The sequence below is a fragment of the Zophobas morio genome, unplaced genomic scaffold, assembly GCF_036711695.1.
Source record: "Zophobas morio isolate AGI-343-1 ecotype UQ-CSIRO unplaced genomic scaffold, CSIRO_AGI_Zmor_V1 ptg000005l, whole genome shotgun sequence".
NCBI classification, from domain to species: domain Eukaryota; kingdom Metazoa; phylum Arthropoda; class Insecta; order Coleoptera; family Tenebrionidae; genus Zophobas; species Zophobas morio.
Genome location: NW_026972110.1, coordinates 8269035 through 8288747, shown reverse-complemented (window position 1 = coordinate 8288747; position 19713 = coordinate 8269035). Strand labels below are relative to the sequence as shown.

Below are 19713 nucleotides of genomic sequence, written 5' to 3'. Positions count from 1 at the left end.
CACATCTTCATCTTTGTTATATGCATTTCATCTGTATATGTCTATTTCACTTCCATCCTTGTACCGCACCAGCGCAACAAATCGCTTTTGACAGATGTTTCTTCTAACCTCTCTTTCGAGTTGTTGTACAAAAAACAATTTTAGAATTTAGAACAAAGATCCTATGGGTGATGTAGTCATAAAGGATGACAATTGCTGCCCAATAATTTACTATTCCTTTCGTTATCTACTGTGAATTATTTATAAAATCAAGCTGTCAACATCTTTCTTCCGAAGTTAGTTCAGACATACTTCCTAAAATTTAGGCGCGCAAAATTCAAATAGTGATCAGGCAAGGATAGCTTCATTGTAATCCCTCCATGCACGAGAGAGATGTGTGACAGGAGGATGTCGTCACAGGCTGTCCTAGGGAAAGAACACGGCGTGGTGGTATCTATTTATTAAGCGAATTTTCGCGACTAACTAAGTAAGTTACGGTATCTTATTACGTGTAACATTAACATTTTCGCTTTGGAAAGGTATCAGAGGAGAAGGTGTTGTGACGTCATATCGACCTTACCATGAACATACTGGCACTAACGGCCTAACGTTGCATGTATCTCGCGGTAACCAAATGTAGATCTGTCAAATGGGTCTAATGTGTTTCAAGTTTTGTTAGGTTATTTTCTTTGCCGCCTAATAAATTAATTTGCGTTCTGAGACTGATTGAGTGTTGATGGTGCAATTTTATATTAATTTTTGAAAAAAAAATGTGTTCGTCAACAGAAGGTCAACTTATTAAAACAAGTTTTAACACTAATTAATGTCACAAGTTGCATTTTGTAGACATGATAGTTGAACCAGAAGCTAATGAAGAAGAGAACTTGGTGGAGATTTCTATAAATAGTAAGGGAGAAGACTACTCGTGTGTAGTCCCATTACATATTGCCCAGATTCTATTAAATGGTACTTTTTATAAATCTCATTTAAAGATTAGTTTATTTGTTTTCACTTCTTCCAGATCAGGAACGAGCCGATGCGTTTATCGAAGACCATATTGAAAATGTTACAAATAATGGAAACGACGACGATATTGAAAATGTTACAAGTAATGAAAACGACGACACACAACTTGCGAATGTTTGGTATACCAAAAGCAGACCCACAGTAAAATGTATGACTGCCACCAGCAAATTGTTGGAGCTTCGATTAAGATTAAAAGACAACTTTAATGACAAAAAAACTCATAAGGAAACCTTATGGCAACAAATTGTCAAAGAAATGCGCGAAACAGGGTTTAATGTGGACGCAAAAAAATGTAAACAAAAATTCGCAAATTTGCAGAAAACTTATATTAAGTGTAAAGACCATAGGCGCAAAACAGGCACTGAGCGAATTAATAACCCCCCATTTTATTTTGAGCTGGATGCGATTTTAGGGGAGAAACATAAATGTCATCCTCAAAATTTACAAGTAAAATGCACCACATTGGAGAAACTCTTAAATATTCTTGTATATGTTATGGTATTTTGCAGGACACTGAAGGTGAAGACTCCAGTACTAGCATTTATGACGATCCCACACCAAGTACAAGCAGTACTACCATGGCAAGCACTGATAGTCAAGTAAAGGTATAACTTCATTCATCAGATTTTCTAAATATGTACTGTTTGTTTACAGGAAAAGATAGGCATTAAAAATCGATTTAAGAAAGTAAAGCATGGTATTAAACCAAAAACATCCAACCAAATATATCTAGAATTCTTAACAAAACACTTACAACAAGAAGCACAGGATCGCAATCAGCATTTTGCAGCAATGCATACGTTGTTCACAGAGCAAACTCGTCAGAGAGACCGAATGCTGACAATCCTAGAGAAAATGACCAAAAAACGAAAACGCGAAATGGATTCCAGTGAAGATGAAAATTAAAACAGAAACGATTTTAAAGACAATGTTATTTCCTTCGTTAGAATTTATGTTTTGTTGTTTTTAATACATATTGTATCTATCTTTTCTTATTTTCTATAATATATATTATACATTGTTTAATAATTCTCTAGCTATTCGGTTCCTTTTGAGTTGTGCTCTTCGAGTTTCTTCATCATTGTCTTCTGCAATGAACTCTTGTTCGTTAACATCTTCATAGAGCTCATCTTCCCACTGATCTTTATTCATGTAGCAAAAATTATGTAAAACGCATGCAGCAGTGGTTATTTCAATAGCTTTGCTAATGGAGTAGGTGTTAATGAATATTACTCTCCTAAATCGACCTTTAATGCGGGCAAAAATATGTTCGACCACAACACGATCAGCACTCAAATGATAGTTGTGCTGTCTTTCAATTCTATTTAAAGCTGGTCTACGCTTATAGGGTGTCATCATCCACATTTTTAATGGAAATGCACTATCTCCTAATATATGACATTCTTCATTAGGAAAATAGAACTGCGAACCATGTGTTGCAATGTTTTGGACAAATGTTGAGTTCGAAAAGACCTATAAGTTACACTTGAGGTTCAACTTCCATAATTTCAAAAATATAAATTACTCTGGAATCATGGGCCGATCCTGGGAATCCAATAAAAACGTAAGTCAAAATTTTTTCAGCAGTAGATATCACCATAGCATTAATAGAATGTCTAAGATATCTATTAACATAACTGTCATGTTGAGTATGTGGCACGACTTTTATATCTATCTGGCTACCATCAATAGCACCCAAAACATCTAAAGAAAAACATGAACATGAATCATTTTGAAATATCAAACAATTTAAAAATTTACTTGGATAATGAGTAAAACCGTTTATTATATGTTCTACCTCTTCATCAGTTCGAGGCCAAAATATGTATTTCTTCTTTATTTTTAACATAATATAAAGCAAAGCATTCACTATATTCATTGCAGTTGATGGAACAATTCCAAATCTTTGCCCAATTGACAATAAACTTTCTTGGGTTGCCATATATGTTAAAAACGTAAGCAAAGCCTTCTCAGGTGGTATTGGTAAATTACCCCCGTGATATTTTTTCCTCATTAACTTATGGTTGTCATTTTCCAGAACAACATTTAATAAGTTTAAAAACGTTGACTTTTGTATTCGAAAAAATCGAAAAAACATGATGTCATGGTAATTTCTTAACCAATCTTCTTCAATCGGCCCTTTGTAATAGGTTTCACGTAATTTTATATACAAATTTGTGGCATTTGTTTTATTGAGAATCCAGTTACACAACAGAAGTTCATCAGCATCAAAAAAGTACTGTTCACATAAATTAATTACGCCGAGTGGCTCCATTTTCCACCAAAACTTTAATGCTGCACAGTTTTTGCAAATTGCAAGGTTATATTTTCTTACGTTCTTGTCACACTTCTTGACAGTCAATCATATTACATTATTTTCGTGATAATCGTCGCAGTATGTTGATTACGTCATTGTCATTAGGTGGGGATGTTACCAGTATCATACTTTTCAGTTACAGAAAGTTAGTCGCGAAAATTCGCTTATTATATGATCTAAGGTGTGTACTGTGTAGGTACTCCTAAAAGTGTTTTTAAAAAACACTTCCTCCAGTGAGCTAATGAAAATATAATAATGTGTTTTTTTTTCTTTTTTCGACTTGGCTATTTTTGTAATGGTGGATATATTAATTTTTTTAATATTCTACTGGAGAGAAAACGCACAGTACATAAGTTTACTGTGGAAAAAGACTGTCACTATACTTCTTGTCTTGTAACTTAATTGGGTACTCCAGTATATGGTCCAAACCCCGACAAAACAATGACGATTAGACGACTATAGTTTACCTACTTACCGCAAATGGTAGGTACTTTTAGGGTCGGATGGGATTATTCTGTTGAACCAGCGCGGAAAAAATTTAGACCGGCGCCGGCCCCCCTGAACGGGACATTTTTCACACATTTTACTTCATTTATGTAGAATTAGATAAAATTTGAATTTGAGGCATCGGCGTTCTGACTACTGGGACTACCGACGCCCCTGGAAAATTCCCGATTTCCAGATGGTCCCCACCGCCCTCGGTTACCTTTTTCTTGTGTTTTTTCTTAAAACATCGAATCGTCACCTCCCTTGTGTTTCGTAATAATACAACCAATGGTAAAGCAAGAACTGCCAATAATAAATAACTATCCCAACACGTAGTAAAATAATCAAACATTTTTTATTCGTCGAATATCAGTGAGCCGAACTAGGATTGGTCATAAATGAACCAATCGCTATTGAATTAGGCCGATAAATGCATGATCTATTTATGTATAATTACGTAATACACGCATGATATGACTGTGACTGACAGTTCATATAAATTTAACCTTCTAGGATACATTGTAGGTTACCATATTTTGCATTTCTAGATAAAATAGCCAGCCTAAAATGAGCGTACTCATACCAGTTTTAAGCAGAACTCCCAATCTTCTCCCGGAACTTGTAAAAGCCTTGCCCAGTGTAAAGTTTCATAAAGTAACAGATCCAGGTTGGTATGTAGTATATAGAACTTAAAAAATTCAAAGAGAAAACTTTGTCTTGTTCTTAGAAGTCGATATACATTTCAAAAAATCGGAAATATTAATCTGTGATTTTGATTTACTGGGACCATATCTGTACGATTTACCTAGCGTAAAATGGGTCCAAGGTACATGGGCTGGAATCGATAAGCTTACACCATTAATCCAAAAAGAGAAACAACTGCCGTATCAAATCACAAGATTTACAGGGGAACATTTCGGTCGAATAATGAGTGAATACGTCGTAGCCAATATAGTTAACCATGAACGTAATTTCTTTCAAGTCAGAAGTAACCAAGATAAACAGGAATGGAATCGACATGGAAAAATCACAGGTTACCGTGTTATTTCTGACTTAACAACAGGCATTTTAGGTTTGGGTAATATTGGAAGTCGAAGTAAGTATTAAAATTTTATGTTTATTTTGTAATTATTATCAACAATTGTAGTCGGTAAGACTTTGTATGCATTGGGTGCCACCGTCCTAGCGTTTGGTCGGAGACCAGCTCTGCCAGATGGTAATGAATATAGTCATGTATCGAAATATTATACAAAAGAGACGTTGCCATTATTTCTCAAAGAATGTGACTATATTATTAACGTGTTACCAAAAACTGACGAAACTGATGGTATACTGGACAATGACGTTTTAGAAAATAGCGCAGGTTTGTTCCAATAGTTTATAGAATTTTGAATTAAGTATCTATATATGTAATGTTACAGAAAAGAAAAGTGTTCTTATAAATATTGGTAGAAGCAACGTAATTTCTGAAGAGTCTATAATTAGAGCTCTAGATAACAACTGGATATCGGCTGCAATAATAGATGTATATGATGTAGAACCTTTACCTCAGAATAATCCTCTGTGGCAAATGAAACAGGTTGGTTAAAATGGTGAAATGCTGTTTTCAATTTAATGTGATGCTTATAATTTTCAGGTATTTCTTACACCACACGTGGCAGGGATGAGTAGAGCCAAAGACATAGCAGATCAGTTCCAAAAAAATTTAGATCTTTACAACAAGAAAGTGCCACTTCCAGGCCTGATTGATTTCAATAGGGGTTATTAAGGATTGAAATGCATTGAAACAAATTTATTCCATATAAATAAAAAACGATAGTATGTACAAAATAAAAATAAATACAGTATAAATGAATGACTTTAACAATTACTGAAAGCTGAGGCCATATTTTTGGGTTACTTGAGGCGAATGCGTTGAGGCTACAGCCAGTAGTAGAGGAACATCATTAACTTCTAGCTGCAGGGCGGATGTCAACTGTTCCATATTACAAAACTCCGTTGCTAACAACAGCTCAGACAGAGCCTTAGATCTTATACATAACTCTTGAAGCGTTTGTTCAATATGCATGAGGCACTAAAAGAAAGATTGAAGGGTCCGATTGTTTTGAGTATTGTGATTGCTTACAAAGTGAGGTGGAACTTTCAGTTTCCACATTTGAAGAAGAGATTCCAACATATTTGAAACCAGCTGGGACATACCAATTCTAATTCCGGTTGACCCTTTGTCAATAAGAAACGTATGACTGGACATTAACTGTACTTCCCTGAAAATTAATATAAGAGTACTCATATAAAGTATAGTGAGAGAGCATACCAAGTGTCTATGTTTGCAATCACTGCAACAGCCTCCTCCACTGGTTGATCAATAAGGGAATGTTGGCTCGCCAAAGCTAAATCACTTTTCAGTCTCGTTTCCCATTCTTGCTTTGGCACTATTGGTCCTTGAAGCACCATATCAGGCATATAACTGTCACTAGTCGCCCTCATTAACGACGATGTATATTTAAGAGAACTATTTAGAGATTTATAAAATTTCGACCTGCAACCATAAACGTGTTAACAATTTAACAAAACCGCGACCAAGTAACATACTTTGGCATAGGTAAATTAGCAACCTTCATCTTATGAATTGAGCAACTCGAAATTTTACGCGCAGTCTTATGGTCATCACAATTCTCATTCAACTCTTCGGTTATTGTATTTGGTATATTTTGATTTCCAGAGGAACCTGATTGCAAATCTACATTTGATTCTTTAGTTTGCTTAGCGCTAAGGGGCGCCACAAATAAGTCACTTGTAAATTCTAACTCAGACGCATTAGATGGGGTTTGAAGTGCTTCTCCGTCCTCGTACTCCTCGTCCAACTCAGGGTACTTCGAAATTATTGTTTCGCTAAGCGACGAAAGCTCATCCAGTTTCAAACTTTTATCACCAAACTGTAAATTGGTAATTTCCACATTCTTACTTTTCATGTAATTCGACAAAATTTGAGGATATTGTTGTAAACTGAATTTCACCCCTGAATAACGATATTTAGCTTTCCTGTTAGAATCCTCTGGCTGTCTTTCCTCCGGAGGTTCACTTTGTGCACGAGGATATTTCTTGGAATATGAACTTCTACTAGTTTCAGCTGCCTCATTTTGTTCTCTGATCTCTTTTTCCGCTACAGACGACCACGAAGTACTTGCTTTCACTTTAGATTTATCCGAGTTTTCCACAAAATCTGAATCCTGGAAACTCATGGTCTCGCTCTTGTAAATCTGCTTTGAAAGATCAAGATACGACGGTCTTCGTTTTTTGGCATTTGTAATTTCTGGTTGTTTCTCAATGACTTTATAATCTTTTTTAATTCCAATAAGTCGTTCGTCATCGCCCAAAACAAATACAACATTTCTGTTTTCGTTGCAGTCGGAAACAGGATCTGATTGTTGCATACCTGTTTTAAAATCGGTGCTTCGCATTTGTTTTTCCATATTTACAACATGCGGTTGAGTCATCTCTTGAATGACTGCACAGTCTTTTTGTTTCTCCATATGACACAGTACTGCACTGTTTGGTACTCTACACAAAGTATTAACTTTTTTCTTAATTTCATCATTACTAGGATACATATGTTCTTCTGTCGTTTCAGAAGTGTTCAACTTTGGGTAGAGCGTTGTTACAAGTTCTGACTGAGAACTATAGTCTGTTGTAATGTTAGGATATAAACAATTTGAAGCATCATTTTCTGCCAATTTAGATAAGTCGCCCAAACATGTCTGAGTTTTAGCTAACCCTGTAGACTTTTTTAACAACGGGTTGGGTGTTGTTAAAGATGCATCTACCTCCCTATTTTGACAATAATTATGAATATTATCACTATTATTTGCTTTGGCGAAAAAATCTTTATTCGAATTCATAATCTCCTTAAGATGGTCTTCATACTTCTTGTAGTTTTCCTTAGGAATGCAGGAGTGCTTTCGACAAATCTTTTCAACGATCTGATTTTCCTCATATATGTCAGAACGTATGGGAATTCTCCGCTCCACGTCACAACAGCGGATAAAATACGTCATAGATAACAATATTTTTGAAATAAGATCTTTCTTATTACTACCAGTAATAATAGTTTGAGCTATTTTTGTCGGATGGCCTACCGCTCCATATAAATCGCTAAGCTCACCCCACAGAGGGTTAAACGGGTGTCTAGACTGAAGAACAGCGTCGCTGGATGCAGGCAAACATGTATTGACCCAGCCTAAATGGTAGGTTAAAACGGCCGTCAACAAAGTGCTCATGAAACTGCAACATAAAAAAAAAAAAAGATTAATTCCACCTCTAGGAAATTTACAAAGAACTTTTAGTTTTTTTATTCTACAGAATGCAGGTTGCTGAGAAAATTCTAACAAAATTGTCGGAAGATATTTAGACAGAACTTTCCTTCTTACAAAGAATAACCCATAGAGGTAACTATAGGCAAAAAACATACTAAGTATGCGTATGTTTCAATAAATTTTTTTTGATGGCAACTTTTTAGGAAGCACACATCAAATCGGATGGATGCAGTATATTTAATATGTACTAACAACCAGTGGTGGCGTAGCGTGGTTTGGCACCCAGGGCGGTGTTCCAGGGAGCACCCCCATATAATAAAACAACAAATACTAAACGTGCTTACGGGTGTTTATTTTGGCAAAATATTCTATGACGTTATCAAAATTTACTTTCCGCTCTCTTTTTCAATTGATAATTCATTGAAGTACGTTATTTTAGAAAATTTAAATAGGATTTACAATGCAAAATTTTGAGATGACGTCATCAACTTGTTCGTGAGGATTAACAGACAAATTCTGGTTAGCTTTTTCTCATCTTACATGATATTCCTAAAATACTTTCACTTACGGGGTGTTTATTAGATTTTCAGAATATAGTATCTCCGTTATTAACAGACTTATTGCTATTAAAATTTTCATATAAGTTACTCTAGGTAACACACTGACAGTTTTTTAAAAACAGTTTACTATCACTATTATTTTTAAAGTTTTGGAGAAATGTTTCATCACGTATTTTTAAAATTCAATATCTCAATTATTTATGGAAATTTCGAAACGCGGTTTTCACCACTAAGATGATGATAAAAATGTTTAAAAAAAAAACTCTCTTGCGTTATATACTGAACAGTGTGGACAGTTTATATTTAAAATTTCATAATAATATGTCTATTGATAACGGAGATATTACGTTCTGAAAGCGTCGACCGAGGATCTGTAATTTATAGTTTTAAGTAACTATTATAATGTATGCTACAAAGTTTAAATTACAAAATTTTATTAGTAAGTGCGCAAAAATAGTGTTCTACGTAACTATCGTGATGTGGTCTCCTATTCAAGTTGGCGGTTTCTACCACAACAGGTACTTTTATCAATATTTAAATATTTTCCAGCTTACTACAGCTTTTCTTTTTCACATTTACTATAATTCATACCATTTGTATTCACTAATATTTGAAAAACATTTTTTTCGTAATTGTATTTTTTAAAAATCACCTCTTCCTTTTATTTTTGCTATGAGTGAAAACCGACACAAAAAAGTTCACATGAATACACTACTATACGGAAGATATTTGACTTTGAAAAAAAATCATTCCGAACAGGTCACGATTTCACAAAAGGTTAAACGGGTATATTTTGGGTAGATTATTATGATACCCTTCTAGTTCCCATTAACATGCAAATTTTCATTTTATTTTGAAAGTGTTGTTTTATTAACTTTGCTGCACAAAACGCAAGCTCCTCTCTCATAACTTTTGAACAGTTGTATTTTGTTAAACTGGGTATAAATACGTAAAATACTAAATATTGGCCCCAAATTGGCAGTCAACTATGAATTAACAAGAGACCTTAATTTAAAATTGTAGGTACCTACGGTGAGAAGAAGTGCTTTTAGTTTCAACAAATTTGGTACACAATACGAGTAAAGTCAAAAATAATAGTGATACATATAAATATTGTACGAGACGTTTCCACGCACGTCATCCCGAGAATCCTATTTGTTGAAAGTAGGCAGACAAATTTAGAACAACAGGTTGTGTATATGCGTCACAATAAGATTTGAAAAACCCAAAGTATCGCACAAGGTTGACGGCGGAGGTTGTCGTTTCAATCATCCTTTAAGCATGAGATATTTCCATGGCTATTACTGAACACTTGATTCTCAACTTTGTCAATAACATCGAAAATAGTTTTTTTAATGGGAAGATCTATTTCTATAATTACAGATTATTTAGAACACAATCGACTCAATTCCTTACTCACTTCAGCGGTACATATACTAGATTTCCTAAAAAAAGGAAGAGGCAAGAATTCGCAGGGACTATGAAACTAGGCCGTTGGAGAGAATTTGACGGATTTGAGGTTTAAAATAATGTCGTTTTTTTTGTCAAAATCTAGCAATAATTACTGTATAGTTTACCTCTTATGTCACACTTCGTTTGTTTAGTTCGAAAGTTAAAAGGGAGAAGTGATTTTTGAGAAGCACTGTATAAATAATACAAAAAACTAACGGAGAATTAAAACCGTCCACACAAAACCTAATCACAGAATTTAAACAAAATCCATGCTTGAAATTTCTAAATATACTCACAAATTAGTATTTTTGATATCCACATCCTCTAGTAACTCGCAAAAGTCTTGCACAAACTTCTCAGCCGTAATAGTTCTATTTTCACCAAACAAATTCTTCTTAATGTTAAATGGGTCTGTCTTTAAAAATCTTGCAAAACTAAACAAATGAAAATCGCCACTGTTTTCAGTTTCTTTAAACAATCCACTACTACACAAACTCGCAGAACTATTAGAACTATTCAAGTCTGCCTTTTGCGATTCACACAATTCTGGTGAAAACACCGAAGCAGTTTTATCACTATCTGAAGCATTAAATGCACTAATACTGTTGTAGTTATCACAGCCATTTGACAGCGACAGCCACAGATTCATGGAGAGGTATGAACCAGAGAGCAGATTGACTAGGTATTGGGCTGAGAAGTGTGCCATCTCTGCCATCAAAGAGGTAAAATTTTGTGACTTGATGAAGGCAATTTCCACCACTTGTCGTGCCCGCCAAAGTATGGCGTCTAAGAGAGATACGTGCTCCATAAGGAACTGGCTGATTTCCCTAGTAATAGAAAAAATACGTAAGCAAATGCATTTGATGAAAGTGTAAACATAGAACAAAATTTATCTACTTTGCTAAGTAATATTGTTTACTTTAAGTTATTAAACTAACTCTTCTTGTCCTGGTGTGAGTTGAAGAATAAGCGTAAGTCCTAGTTTGCTGCTGCGATGGTGTCTATGACAGCCCTCTTGAATTGATCCACACGTGGCAAGGGAGTGTCCAGAATTCTCAAGAGATGTACTAGTTCTTCTTAACCACTTTTTGTATAAGCTGCTCGAGGATAATGACAACGTAGATGCACCTATTCAAAAAAAAAGTTGTAACTTTCTAGACATCTTAGGTCTTTAAAATATACCTTTCTCGTCTAAGATCGATCCCCACGTGGACGAAGGTCCGTTAATACACGAAAAACCAGTACCATAACCAGAGTCGCCGTTTAAACTTGGGATAGACAGAGAAACACTGCTCATAACCGGGACATCTAAAGGTGCACTATGAGGTCGTCTGCAAACTATTTATTAAGATAGTATATAGCATTACATAAACTTGATAACCAATCATTACCTAAAACTGTATCTGAGGCCGTACTATGTACTGATAAATGTTCACTTATGGAATTCGTGCTGCTGGCACCCGAATCATCTAATTTGGAATGTTCAAGACTGTGAGGATCGCTACGACTAGAAACGGAAACTCGACTATGAGATGTAAATCGAGGACTAGAAAATACCTAAAAATAAAAGTAATGCCTAGTTAATAATGACACAATTTCTTTTTAATTATTGTACCTGGGAAAACATTAGTCGATTCGGAGATTCTAAAGTGTGCATTTTGAAATATGTTCCCCTGAAACTCATTGCTACCGAGCCAAAAACCATTTCGGCAAGTTGACTAAAATCTGCTTCGGGTTTTGTATACTAGTGATTTGTTGAATTAATTTATGAATATAATGTATGCAATTGGTATTCTTACCACGTAGCCATATCCATTACACACTTCTGAAAATTTTTCGGTTTCCGCAGTTCTGATGGGCTCTCCAGATTTTGTGACATTAATGGGAACTTTTTTAACGGAATTTGAATCAAACAGAAGTTTTCGACCCCGAAAGTCACATTCTCTAAATAATACCACTCGTACTTGGTCCTTACTAAATGCAAAAAATTTCTCACTAAAAAAGAAAACATCATCTAATTAAAGACATAACTAGTTTAGACAAAACTGTTCACAAATGTAAAATTTTGTACAATGATTTTTATAAAATCACGTAAGTGTAATTAAGAATATAAGATAACTTACATGTTTATTACAATTTTGTGGAAAAAATAAAGGTAGTATTTATATTCAAATTAGTTATGATTTATTTTTTTCGGTTAAAGTATTAAAATAAATCCTGGGCATCTTCACTCTCCATTAAATTAAAGAAGTTAATTTTGTTTGCATTATTCTACCATTACATCATGTACGTGCAACTAGCCACATAACAACCGAAAAAAACATGTGTCAAGCATACTGATTGTAACTCTAAATTTAAACATGTTTCTATAAACACTCCGTACGTTTTTAATAATAAACAAGATAATCTATTATTTGTTGGCTAGGTAGGTGTATTTCGCTGTACATCATGATAAAAATTTTATTTTGGTTTGAATGTGACCAGTTTGTTGTCAATAAAATCAGGGAATGTATTAACGCCTTTTAATTTCTATTTCTTTAATAAATCGTATTTAAGGAAAAAAATATAACACGAATTGACGTCATTCGTGTGATGTTCATTATTTAATTGAACGATTTTCTGTTCTATATATTTAAAAGCTAAAAATATTTACGCACTTGACACGACTTTGACGAATATAAAATTTGATATGTAAAACGCGAGTAGCGTTAGTTGCAAACGGTCTTCAGGAAAATTATGCTTTTTTTGTTATATTATTCTAATAAAATATATTTCAACAACTGGCGTTAATATGTGATAATACCCAAAAGTCTCGTATACCCAGTAATAAAGTTTTTAAACTTCTAATATAATCTTGTTTATTTCCTATTTAATTGCATACTAATAGTTTTCTAGTCCTTTCATACACTTGCCAAACTAGTTGGCACAAACAGTGTAACAATAACAGGACAAAGAATCTAAAAAGAAAAAAATACAAAAACTGAAACGGTTTATAGTTCCTAACTACACAAATTTATTATTCCTAGAAAGATCTCGCGACAATTTTATATAAACAATGATTTCATATTTAAATGACATACAATTAATCATGAACTCGTGTAGAGTTTTACCTTGAATACATAAAAATAAACTGAATTTTTTAATTATTAAACTTTAAATATATTTTTATTGGAATTGCTTGTAAAAGTTGGATAAAAAGTAATGAATGAGGCAATTTCTTCATTTTGATGAGCAACAACAGCAATTTTTTCTGCAATTTTACGAATACAATATTGTTTTCATCACTGTTACACTGTGCGTGTCAAAATTTATATATTTAATTTATGGTTAAAATTACCTACATTATAAAATATACTGACAAAAAGAATTTAATTGTGGGGGTTATTGTGGGAGTATACGTAAGACATATAAGCTTTAAAAAACTGGTTATTTCGACGATTCGACGGGACTTTCCTCGCTCATAAAGTACAGTATATCAAATCCAGCTGTTTAGAAAAATTACAAGATTACTTTGCGAACTTCATTTATTTTTTTATGACAACCACTATAAGTTAAAATAAAGATATCTACGTAATATTCAAGTAAAGGTAAAGAAGCGTTTTTGCAAGAACACATATCAATGTGGAGAGATGAAGTGTAATAGTGTATTCCCAAATTTTCTGAAAAATGGAGTGAGTCGTTCTTGAATCTTGACTTAATCAATCATTCCAACAACTGATTCACAATGCGATGGTCCAAACTTTTTTATTGCTTCGATTTCCGCTTAATAAATAAAACATTGCATTTTATTTTGATTTTCGATGTTGTAATTCACATTTGGTTAATTATAACTTGAAAAAATCTAGGAGAGGCACATATTTCTCTAGCCTCCTCTTGGCTACGGCCGTGTTTATGAGTCATGAAACATCGAGAAAATATGAAAGTATCAAGTCGCTCGATGGACTCGATTACTATACTTTCTTTACTAACACTCGATAAGTAAAAATGGCCTTTCAGCAATAATAACAACTTAAAGTGTTTATGTTATGTTAATTCGTTCTTAATCTGGTCGATAAAAAATTTGGGGGTGATTTATTTTATTAAATTTATTTTATCTAACGAAAAAAAGGGGGTAGGGTGGTTAGACACATATATTTTGATTAAAAATTTACCATGCTTGCGATAACCTTAACGCCTGATTTAATCCATCAAATAAATGGATACATTCATAAATATTTTTGAGTCACCTGTATAAGCAGTTCTAAAAATATGAAGACAATCATCAATTGCAAGTATAGACCCATAATTTTTTGCACACTTTCGGAAAATTTTGAGATGGTGTCATCAATTTTTTTGGGGGAGATATATTTTGACTAAAAATTTACGGCTTTGCAGTTCCAGGTTTAATGAAGAAAATGGATTGGCTCATTCACTATTTTTTTTGCGTCCCTCTGTATAAGCAATTCTAAAAATAGGAAGGAAATAAATCACAAATATACATTCATCTTATTTTCCACATTTTTGGTAGGATGTATTAGGCGCAATTTTGTAATGACGTCATTAATAAATAAGAATAAACCTTATTATTATTATTATTAATTTTTTAAGGGGAATAAACAGATCTATTTTGATTGAAAATTTACCGTGTTTACGACAGCTTTAAAACGTCTGCAGAATTTCAAAACATTCGGTTTTAAAGATTCAAGATTAAATTGCAACTGCGGACAGATAGACAGACGGAAACCGCGGACCTATTTTTTCGTACTCTTGGGGTCACGACCTATCGAAAAAATATTAAAGTAACGGTCGCCCGATGGACTCGATTACAATACTTCCTTAGCTTATGCTCAAGAAATAAAAAGACAACGTTTCGGACAACATGGCATCAAATTTTCAAGGAACTGTACGCCTCTGTCGTAATGGTAATAATAACGGTATGGATTTGTGTATTTATCAAGACTACAGTTTTGAATATAATTATTGAATAAAATGTTTTCTACATTTCCTATCTATAAAAATAACAAAGTCACGTACGTTATCGTTATAATATTAACATTGTTTTCATTACGTAAACAATAATTTGTTTTCATTATTTGCAACAAATAAATTTCAATTCTTGATATTCGTGCAAAAATAGCTTCAGTGTGATAATTGCAGCCATTCTTTCCTATCATAAAAGCATGTGACTAAACCGATTGCCTAACGAACATGTGATCTGGGTCGTTAGGAAGAAAAAATAAACAAGACGTCACGCGAGAAGGCGGGAATAAACCTAAATTTACAGATATGTTCAAAATTGTTTTCCAAAACACTATTATTTATTGACAAGTATTTTAGGATGCGGAGAATTTTCCTGCGAATTACTACAGTAAACCAAAACGTAAATCATGTACTGTTATCTAACAATCAGAAAAAAGCATGCACCCAATTAACCTAGAAAACTCCGAAATCCAAGAAAAATGATCGCTGGCAACGCCGCAGAGCAAAAAATAATAGAAAAACGTCGGTGATACGCCTACTCAGTTAATGAATGATCGATAGCGCAGTCCCAAAAATCGGGAATGTAATCCAGTTGGGTCTTTTCCCAATTTTCGTGAATTAAATCGCCTCTGTATCAGTCCGCCAGACTCACCTGACATTATCTTGGTGCTTATTGTGTATGCCCCTTCGGTTGGAGAATAATTTGTTGAATAGGGCCATATCACCGAGCCCTCACTGTTCAGAGTCATTTACGAGCAGCACAATTTCACCTTGCCTCATGCCAGAAAAATACACTCACACAGTAAATATAAAATCACGTGCATGCAAGTCATATGATTTCGTGGTCGGGTCACTGAGATCTACGCGCAAGGCTTTTCACGTTTCGTGTGACGTTGGGTCGAACTTCGTACGACACGACGGCACACAGGCGCAGTAATTTATTAATGGATGGGGATGGTGTTTGTATCATTATTCGGCAATAAACAACGAAACCTTGGTGACCGTTGTTGTAAGCACATGAGTGATAGCCTTTGACTTTGATAACAATATTAGAGGGAGACAGAGAACGGCATGTGACTGCGATGGTGCCATGTTGTCCGGCTCTGTCACCAAGGTGGGAGAACAAAAGATGAGTTGTATCCGATCAAGCAAGGGTCAAAATTTAAAATCGCGAAACCTTTTCCTGCAGTAAGCTAAGCTTTCATTATTGAACCTTGTCGTTTATTAACAGGTTTTGTGTGTGTGGAGCGACAAAATTCATTTTTCACACGTATTCTAACTATAACAAACTACAACGTTCACCTTCAGCTTAGTTGCAAACTCGGAAGTAAGTTGTACAACGGACTTCCGCGATGCATTAAGTGATAACAATAATGCAGTAATGGAATACAGGGCCACATTTGATTGTGGCAAGGATAGGCAGATATTTTCTGAGGTCGCAAATTCCAAAGAGGCAGCGTCGTATATTATGTTCACCCGAACTAGAATTGTCTGAAACAAAGAACAACCTTTCCTTTTAATTTTTGAACAGACGAAATTTGGTCAAGATGTTTGGTTCTGATCTAAAAAGCAAGCGCTCAGAGCAGGACATGAGTTCACACGACACATCAAGTTACAAATGTTATATAAATGGGACTGGAAGATTTTTAATCTACATATTATTGTAATGTCCGGCTCTAATTTTCATTACCGTACTAAATTTTATTATACAGGGTGATTTACTAGGAATAATGAGCCAGAAAAAAATGTTGATACAACCAACATTACTTTTCACAGCTTACTTCGCTATAATACTCGGATTGATGCATAATGCATATTCCTTAAAGTGTAGCATATTCAGAAAAAATATGTTTTCTGGCTTCCTCTTTTTAAACAATGGGCTTTAAAAAAATGCATATTTACCGATTAAGTGCATATTTATGCATATTTTTCTAAAATGTTCAAATCGTGCCTTTAGTTATTCAACAAATACCAAGACATTTCGATAGAATCTTTACCTGGAAAAACAGTAATTAAGACATCCTAATCCGAACTGAGGTAGCATCCTGCTAGCAGTTACTCATTTTGTCAGTCCTTATTTTGTACGGACAAGTGAACTTCAAGTCCAAAATGCCAAACGTTTCTGCAAGTGTCCACGGCTGGATAAAAAAGGTATCCCGAAGTAATGTTAGATGAAAATTCTCAATGTGTTTTTTTGCAGAGTGTGCTCTAAAAAGGTAAGTAAGGTATCCAAATTTTTATCATTGCTATATTTTTGAATTTGTCACATTTATTTTTATTAGTTCCAATTTCAAACAATTGCTTTAATTTATTGATATCTTATTGCTTTCAATTAAACGCGAGAAGTAAAGAATGCACACTATGAATTAATTTCATTGTTCAGGTCGCCTGTGAGAAAAAGTTTTCGATAATTCAGCATATTGGGACAAGACTTCACAAACATTTGTGAGGCATTCCTCAGTGCCGATATTCCTTTATCAATAATGAGTAAACCCCAAGCTACGATCATTTCTTAAAAAGCGTACCATGAAGTCAGTTCCCGATGAGAGTACCTTAAGAAAAAGGTAGGTACGTGGACAAAGTGTTTCAAAAAACGAAGCAGGTTATTCGTCAAATTATAAGTGATAATCTAATTTATTTTCATGTCGATGAAACAACCGATTAATGTGGTGGACGTTATGTCGCAAATTTGTTGATTGGAACTGTGACAAGTGAAACATGTGGCACTTCATATTTGATTAGCACAAAAGTTTTGGAAAAGACAGGTAATAATACCATTACAAAATTTATTTATGAAGGTTTAACAAACTTTTTCAGTTGAGGAAATTGGTGGAAAGTTGTTTCGACAGAAGTTCCGTCGCTCCTGAAGTACAATGAAACATATCCAGCATTTTCGAAAAATTATAAAATGTAATTTTGCGAACTTTATTTTTTTAATAAGAACCCTTATAAGTAAAGATATATATGTAACGTTAAAGTAAATGTTAAGAAACGTGCTGGGTGTACGTTTAAAATAAGTTTTCCCTTAACAAAATTTTGTGATGACGTCATCAACATTTTTGGAAAGACACCTATATCACTTTGGATAGGTGTAGGGTAGTGCTAATGATAACAGTATTGTAGGTATTCTCAAACTTTCGGGAAAACGGAGTGAGCCGTTCCCGATTTATTAATTTTTATGAGTCAGCCTGTATAAGAAATTTAAAAACTTTTAGACCCGAGGCAACGCGCATGTTTTAACCAATCACGGGCTCATATTTCACATTTAATTCCTGTGTTAAATTAATCGAGGATTAAATATTTAATTCACTTTTCTATAAACCGGCCGTTAATGCATTAATAAATCACAAGTATAGACTCATCATATTTCATACATTTTGGATAGGATTTAGGAGCTAAACGAATAAATTTTGCTTAACGATTTTTCATGATTACGATAATCTTAAAATATTTACAAGATTTCGATTTAACAGTTTCAAAATTATATTGCAAAATATTGTTATTCAGTTTTGAATTTTTTCCCAAAATTGTGGATGTCTAGGGTGAAAGTTCGTACGGATTCACACACAAGTGTAGAAGTATCTTATTTTATGAAATTAAAAAAAACAAGATGACGTCATCCCATTGGTGGTGGAGATGATTAGCCAAATTTTAGTTAGGGTTTAATCCTTTAGATGATATACCAAAATGTGACTAAAATCGGTCCGGTAGTTTCGGAGATTACTTGTCTAATAAAAATGGATACAGACACCAGACAGACAGCCGGAAACAGGAGACCACTTTTTTCGTACTGTAGAGGTCATGACACGTTGAAAAAATATGAAAGTGGCAATTTGGCCGATGGACTCGGTTACAATACTTATTCCTTCGCTACACTCGGAAAGTAATAAATTAATCTATTCACGCAAATTTCAAAAATCGGTCTTTGTTACTGATAATACGAACATGCAACAAGCCAGAATTCAAAGTTGGCGGTTATGACATCCACATGACGTCACACAAAATACGCAATATCACGTCATGTCTTCTTGTTCCATGGTTATCTAGCAATAATCGCACCTCGGATAGACCTCATCGGTTACGATACTGCCACTGCGCAAAGCACGTTGTAGCCTTTGACCTTCTTCGTGTACTTGTTCCCTTCTTTCGTCACTGAGAGGGGACTCGCTATCGTTTCGGGTATAGTTTCTACATCTTCAGTTCTCACGAGTCCTTTACGTACAAATGATACCTCAGCACCAGTATCGATAATAATTGCTGCTGGAGTTCCATTAATCTTCCCCGGTATAGTTGTACCACTACCTCTGGTGAAACTTCTTATTTTCACTTCACTTGTGGCCTTATTCTCACCAACGAATACATTCCCCAGAGTACTGGCTCTTTTTACATATTGGTGAGATTTCTGTTGTGTGGTTCTTCTTGGAACTGCACCTATAGCATTCCATGCTTTGCTTGTGCGACATATCATTCTCCCGTCTTAGAAATAGGCCATCTATTTGCTGTAACAGTTTTTCCGATAGTTTTTCCGATAACTTTTCTATCTTGTTATCTTCTTCATTCTTTGGATCTGCTACGCTGACTTTGTCGCAAGTTCTTGTTGTACTGAAATCAGCCTCCACTT

General features: G+C 34.4%; 4 protein-coding genes, 1 long non-coding RNA gene and 1 other non-coding gene across 6 annotated transcripts; 3 read left to right on the top strand and 3 right to left on the bottom strand.

Moving 5' to 3' along the window:
- Positions 1-450: 450 nt before the first annotated feature.
- On the top strand, positions 451-1973 carry LOC135122588 (uncharacterized). The gene is made up of 5 exons (XM_064046864.1): positions 451-768; positions 826-945; positions 1001-1452; positions 1515-1610; positions 1660-1973. Exons 1-5 carry the CDS (start codon positions 750-752, stop codon positions 1909-1911), a joined length of 939 nt encoding a protein of 312 aa, XP_063902934.1. The 5' UTR covers positions 451-749; the 3' UTR covers positions 1912-1973.
- LOC135122587 (putative nuclease HARBI1) lies at positions 1950-3484 on the bottom strand. The gene is made up of 3 exons (XM_064046863.1): positions 2767-3484; positions 2531-2709; positions 1950-2478 (listed from the first exon to the last, which is right to left on the bottom strand). Exons 1-3 carry the CDS (start codon positions 3278-3280, stop codon positions 2017-2019), a joined length of 1155 nt encoding a protein of 384 aa, XP_063902933.1. The 5' UTR covers positions 3281-3484; the 3' UTR covers positions 1950-2016.
- A 632-nt stretch (positions 3485-4116) lies between these two features.
- Positions 4117-5663, top strand: LOC135122585 (glyoxylate/hydroxypyruvate reductase A-like). The gene is made up of 5 exons (XM_064046862.1): positions 4117-4475; positions 4536-4904; positions 4956-5171; positions 5230-5387; positions 5445-5663. The coding sequence occupies exons 1-5, from the start codon at positions 4376-4378 to the stop codon at positions 5574-5576; spliced, it is 975 nt and encodes a 324-aa protein (XP_063902932.1). The 5' UTR covers positions 4117-4375; the 3' UTR covers positions 5577-5663.
- On the bottom strand, positions 5586-16115 carry LOC135122584 (folliculin-interacting protein 2). Its single transcript, XM_064046861.1, has 11 exons — positions 15745-16115; positions 11933-12128; positions 11749-11877; positions 11525-11690; positions 11316-11471; positions 11072-11261; positions 10430-10960; positions 6401-8089; positions 6123-6347; positions 5934-6072; positions 5586-5882 (listed from the first exon to the last, which is right to left on the bottom strand). Exons 1-11 carry the CDS (start codon positions 15810-15812, stop codon positions 5676-5678), a joined length of 3696 nt encoding a protein of 1231 aa, XP_063902931.1. The 5' UTR covers positions 15813-16115; the 3' UTR covers positions 5586-5675.
- Positions 16116-17292: 1177 nt separating this feature from the next.
- LOC135122586 (uncharacterized) lies at positions 17293-17997 on the top strand. The gene is made up of 3 exons (XR_010279418.1): positions 17293-17308; positions 17476-17857; positions 17910-17997. It is a non-coding gene; the product is annotated as an uncharacterized LOC135122586 (long non-coding RNA).
- Positions 17998-19131: 1134 nt separating this feature from the next.
- On the bottom strand, positions 19132-19196 carry LOC135122925 (U4 spliceosomal RNA). Its single transcript, XR_010279494.1, has one exon. It is a non-coding gene; the product is annotated as a U4 spliceosomal RNA (small nuclear RNA).
- Positions 19197-19713: the final 517 nt, after the last annotated feature.

Excerpts from the sequence above, each read along its gene's own strand:
- LOC135122588 (XM_064046864.1), top strand. Across the intron at positions 1,453-1,514 it reads GTCATCCTCAAAATTTACAA|GACACTGAAGGTGAAGACTC; the intron begins GTAAAATGCACC and ends GGTATTTTGCAG. Across the intron at positions 1,611-1,659 it reads GCACTGATAGTCAAGTAAAG|GAAAAGATAGGCATTAAAAA; the intron begins GTATAACTTCAT and ends GTTTGTTTACAG.
- LOC135122587 (XM_064046863.1), bottom strand. The coding sequence starts at position 3,280 with ATGGAGCCACTCGGCGTAATTAATTTATGTGAACAGTACTTTTTTGAT. Across the intron at positions 2,710-2,766 it reads CGGTTTTACTCATTATCCAA|ATGTTTTGGGTGCTATTGAT; the intron begins GTAAATTTTTAA and ends GTTTTTCTTTAG. Across the intron at positions 2,479-2,530 it reads GATCGGCCCATGATTCCAGA|GTCTTTTCGAACTCAACATT; the intron begins GTAATTTATATT and ends TGTAACTTATAG.
- LOC135122585 (XM_064046862.1), top strand. The coding sequence starts at position 4,376 with ATGAGCGTACTCATACCAGTTTTAAGCAGAACTCCCAATCTTCTCCCG. Across the intron at positions 4,476-4,535 it reads TCATAAAGTAACAGATCCAG|AAGTCGATATACATTTCAAA; the intron begins GTTGGTATGTAG and ends TCTTGTTCTTAG. Across the intron at positions 5,388-5,444 it reads CTCTGTGGCAAATGAAACAG|GTATTTCTTACACCACACGT; the intron begins GTTGGTTAAAAT and ends TATAATTTTCAG.
- LOC135122584 (XM_064046861.1), bottom strand. The coding sequence starts at position 15,812 with ATGGCCCTATTCAACAAATTATTCTCCAACCGAAGGGGCATACACAAT. Across the intron at positions 6,073-6,122 it reads ATTGCAAACATAGACACTTG|GGAAGTACAGTTAATGTCCA; the intron begins GTATGCTCTCTC and ends ATTAATTTTCAG. Across the intron at positions 5,883-5,933 it reads TGAAAGTTCCACCTCACTTT|TGCCTCATGCATATTGAACA; the intron begins GTAAGCAATCAC and ends TCTTTCTTTTAG.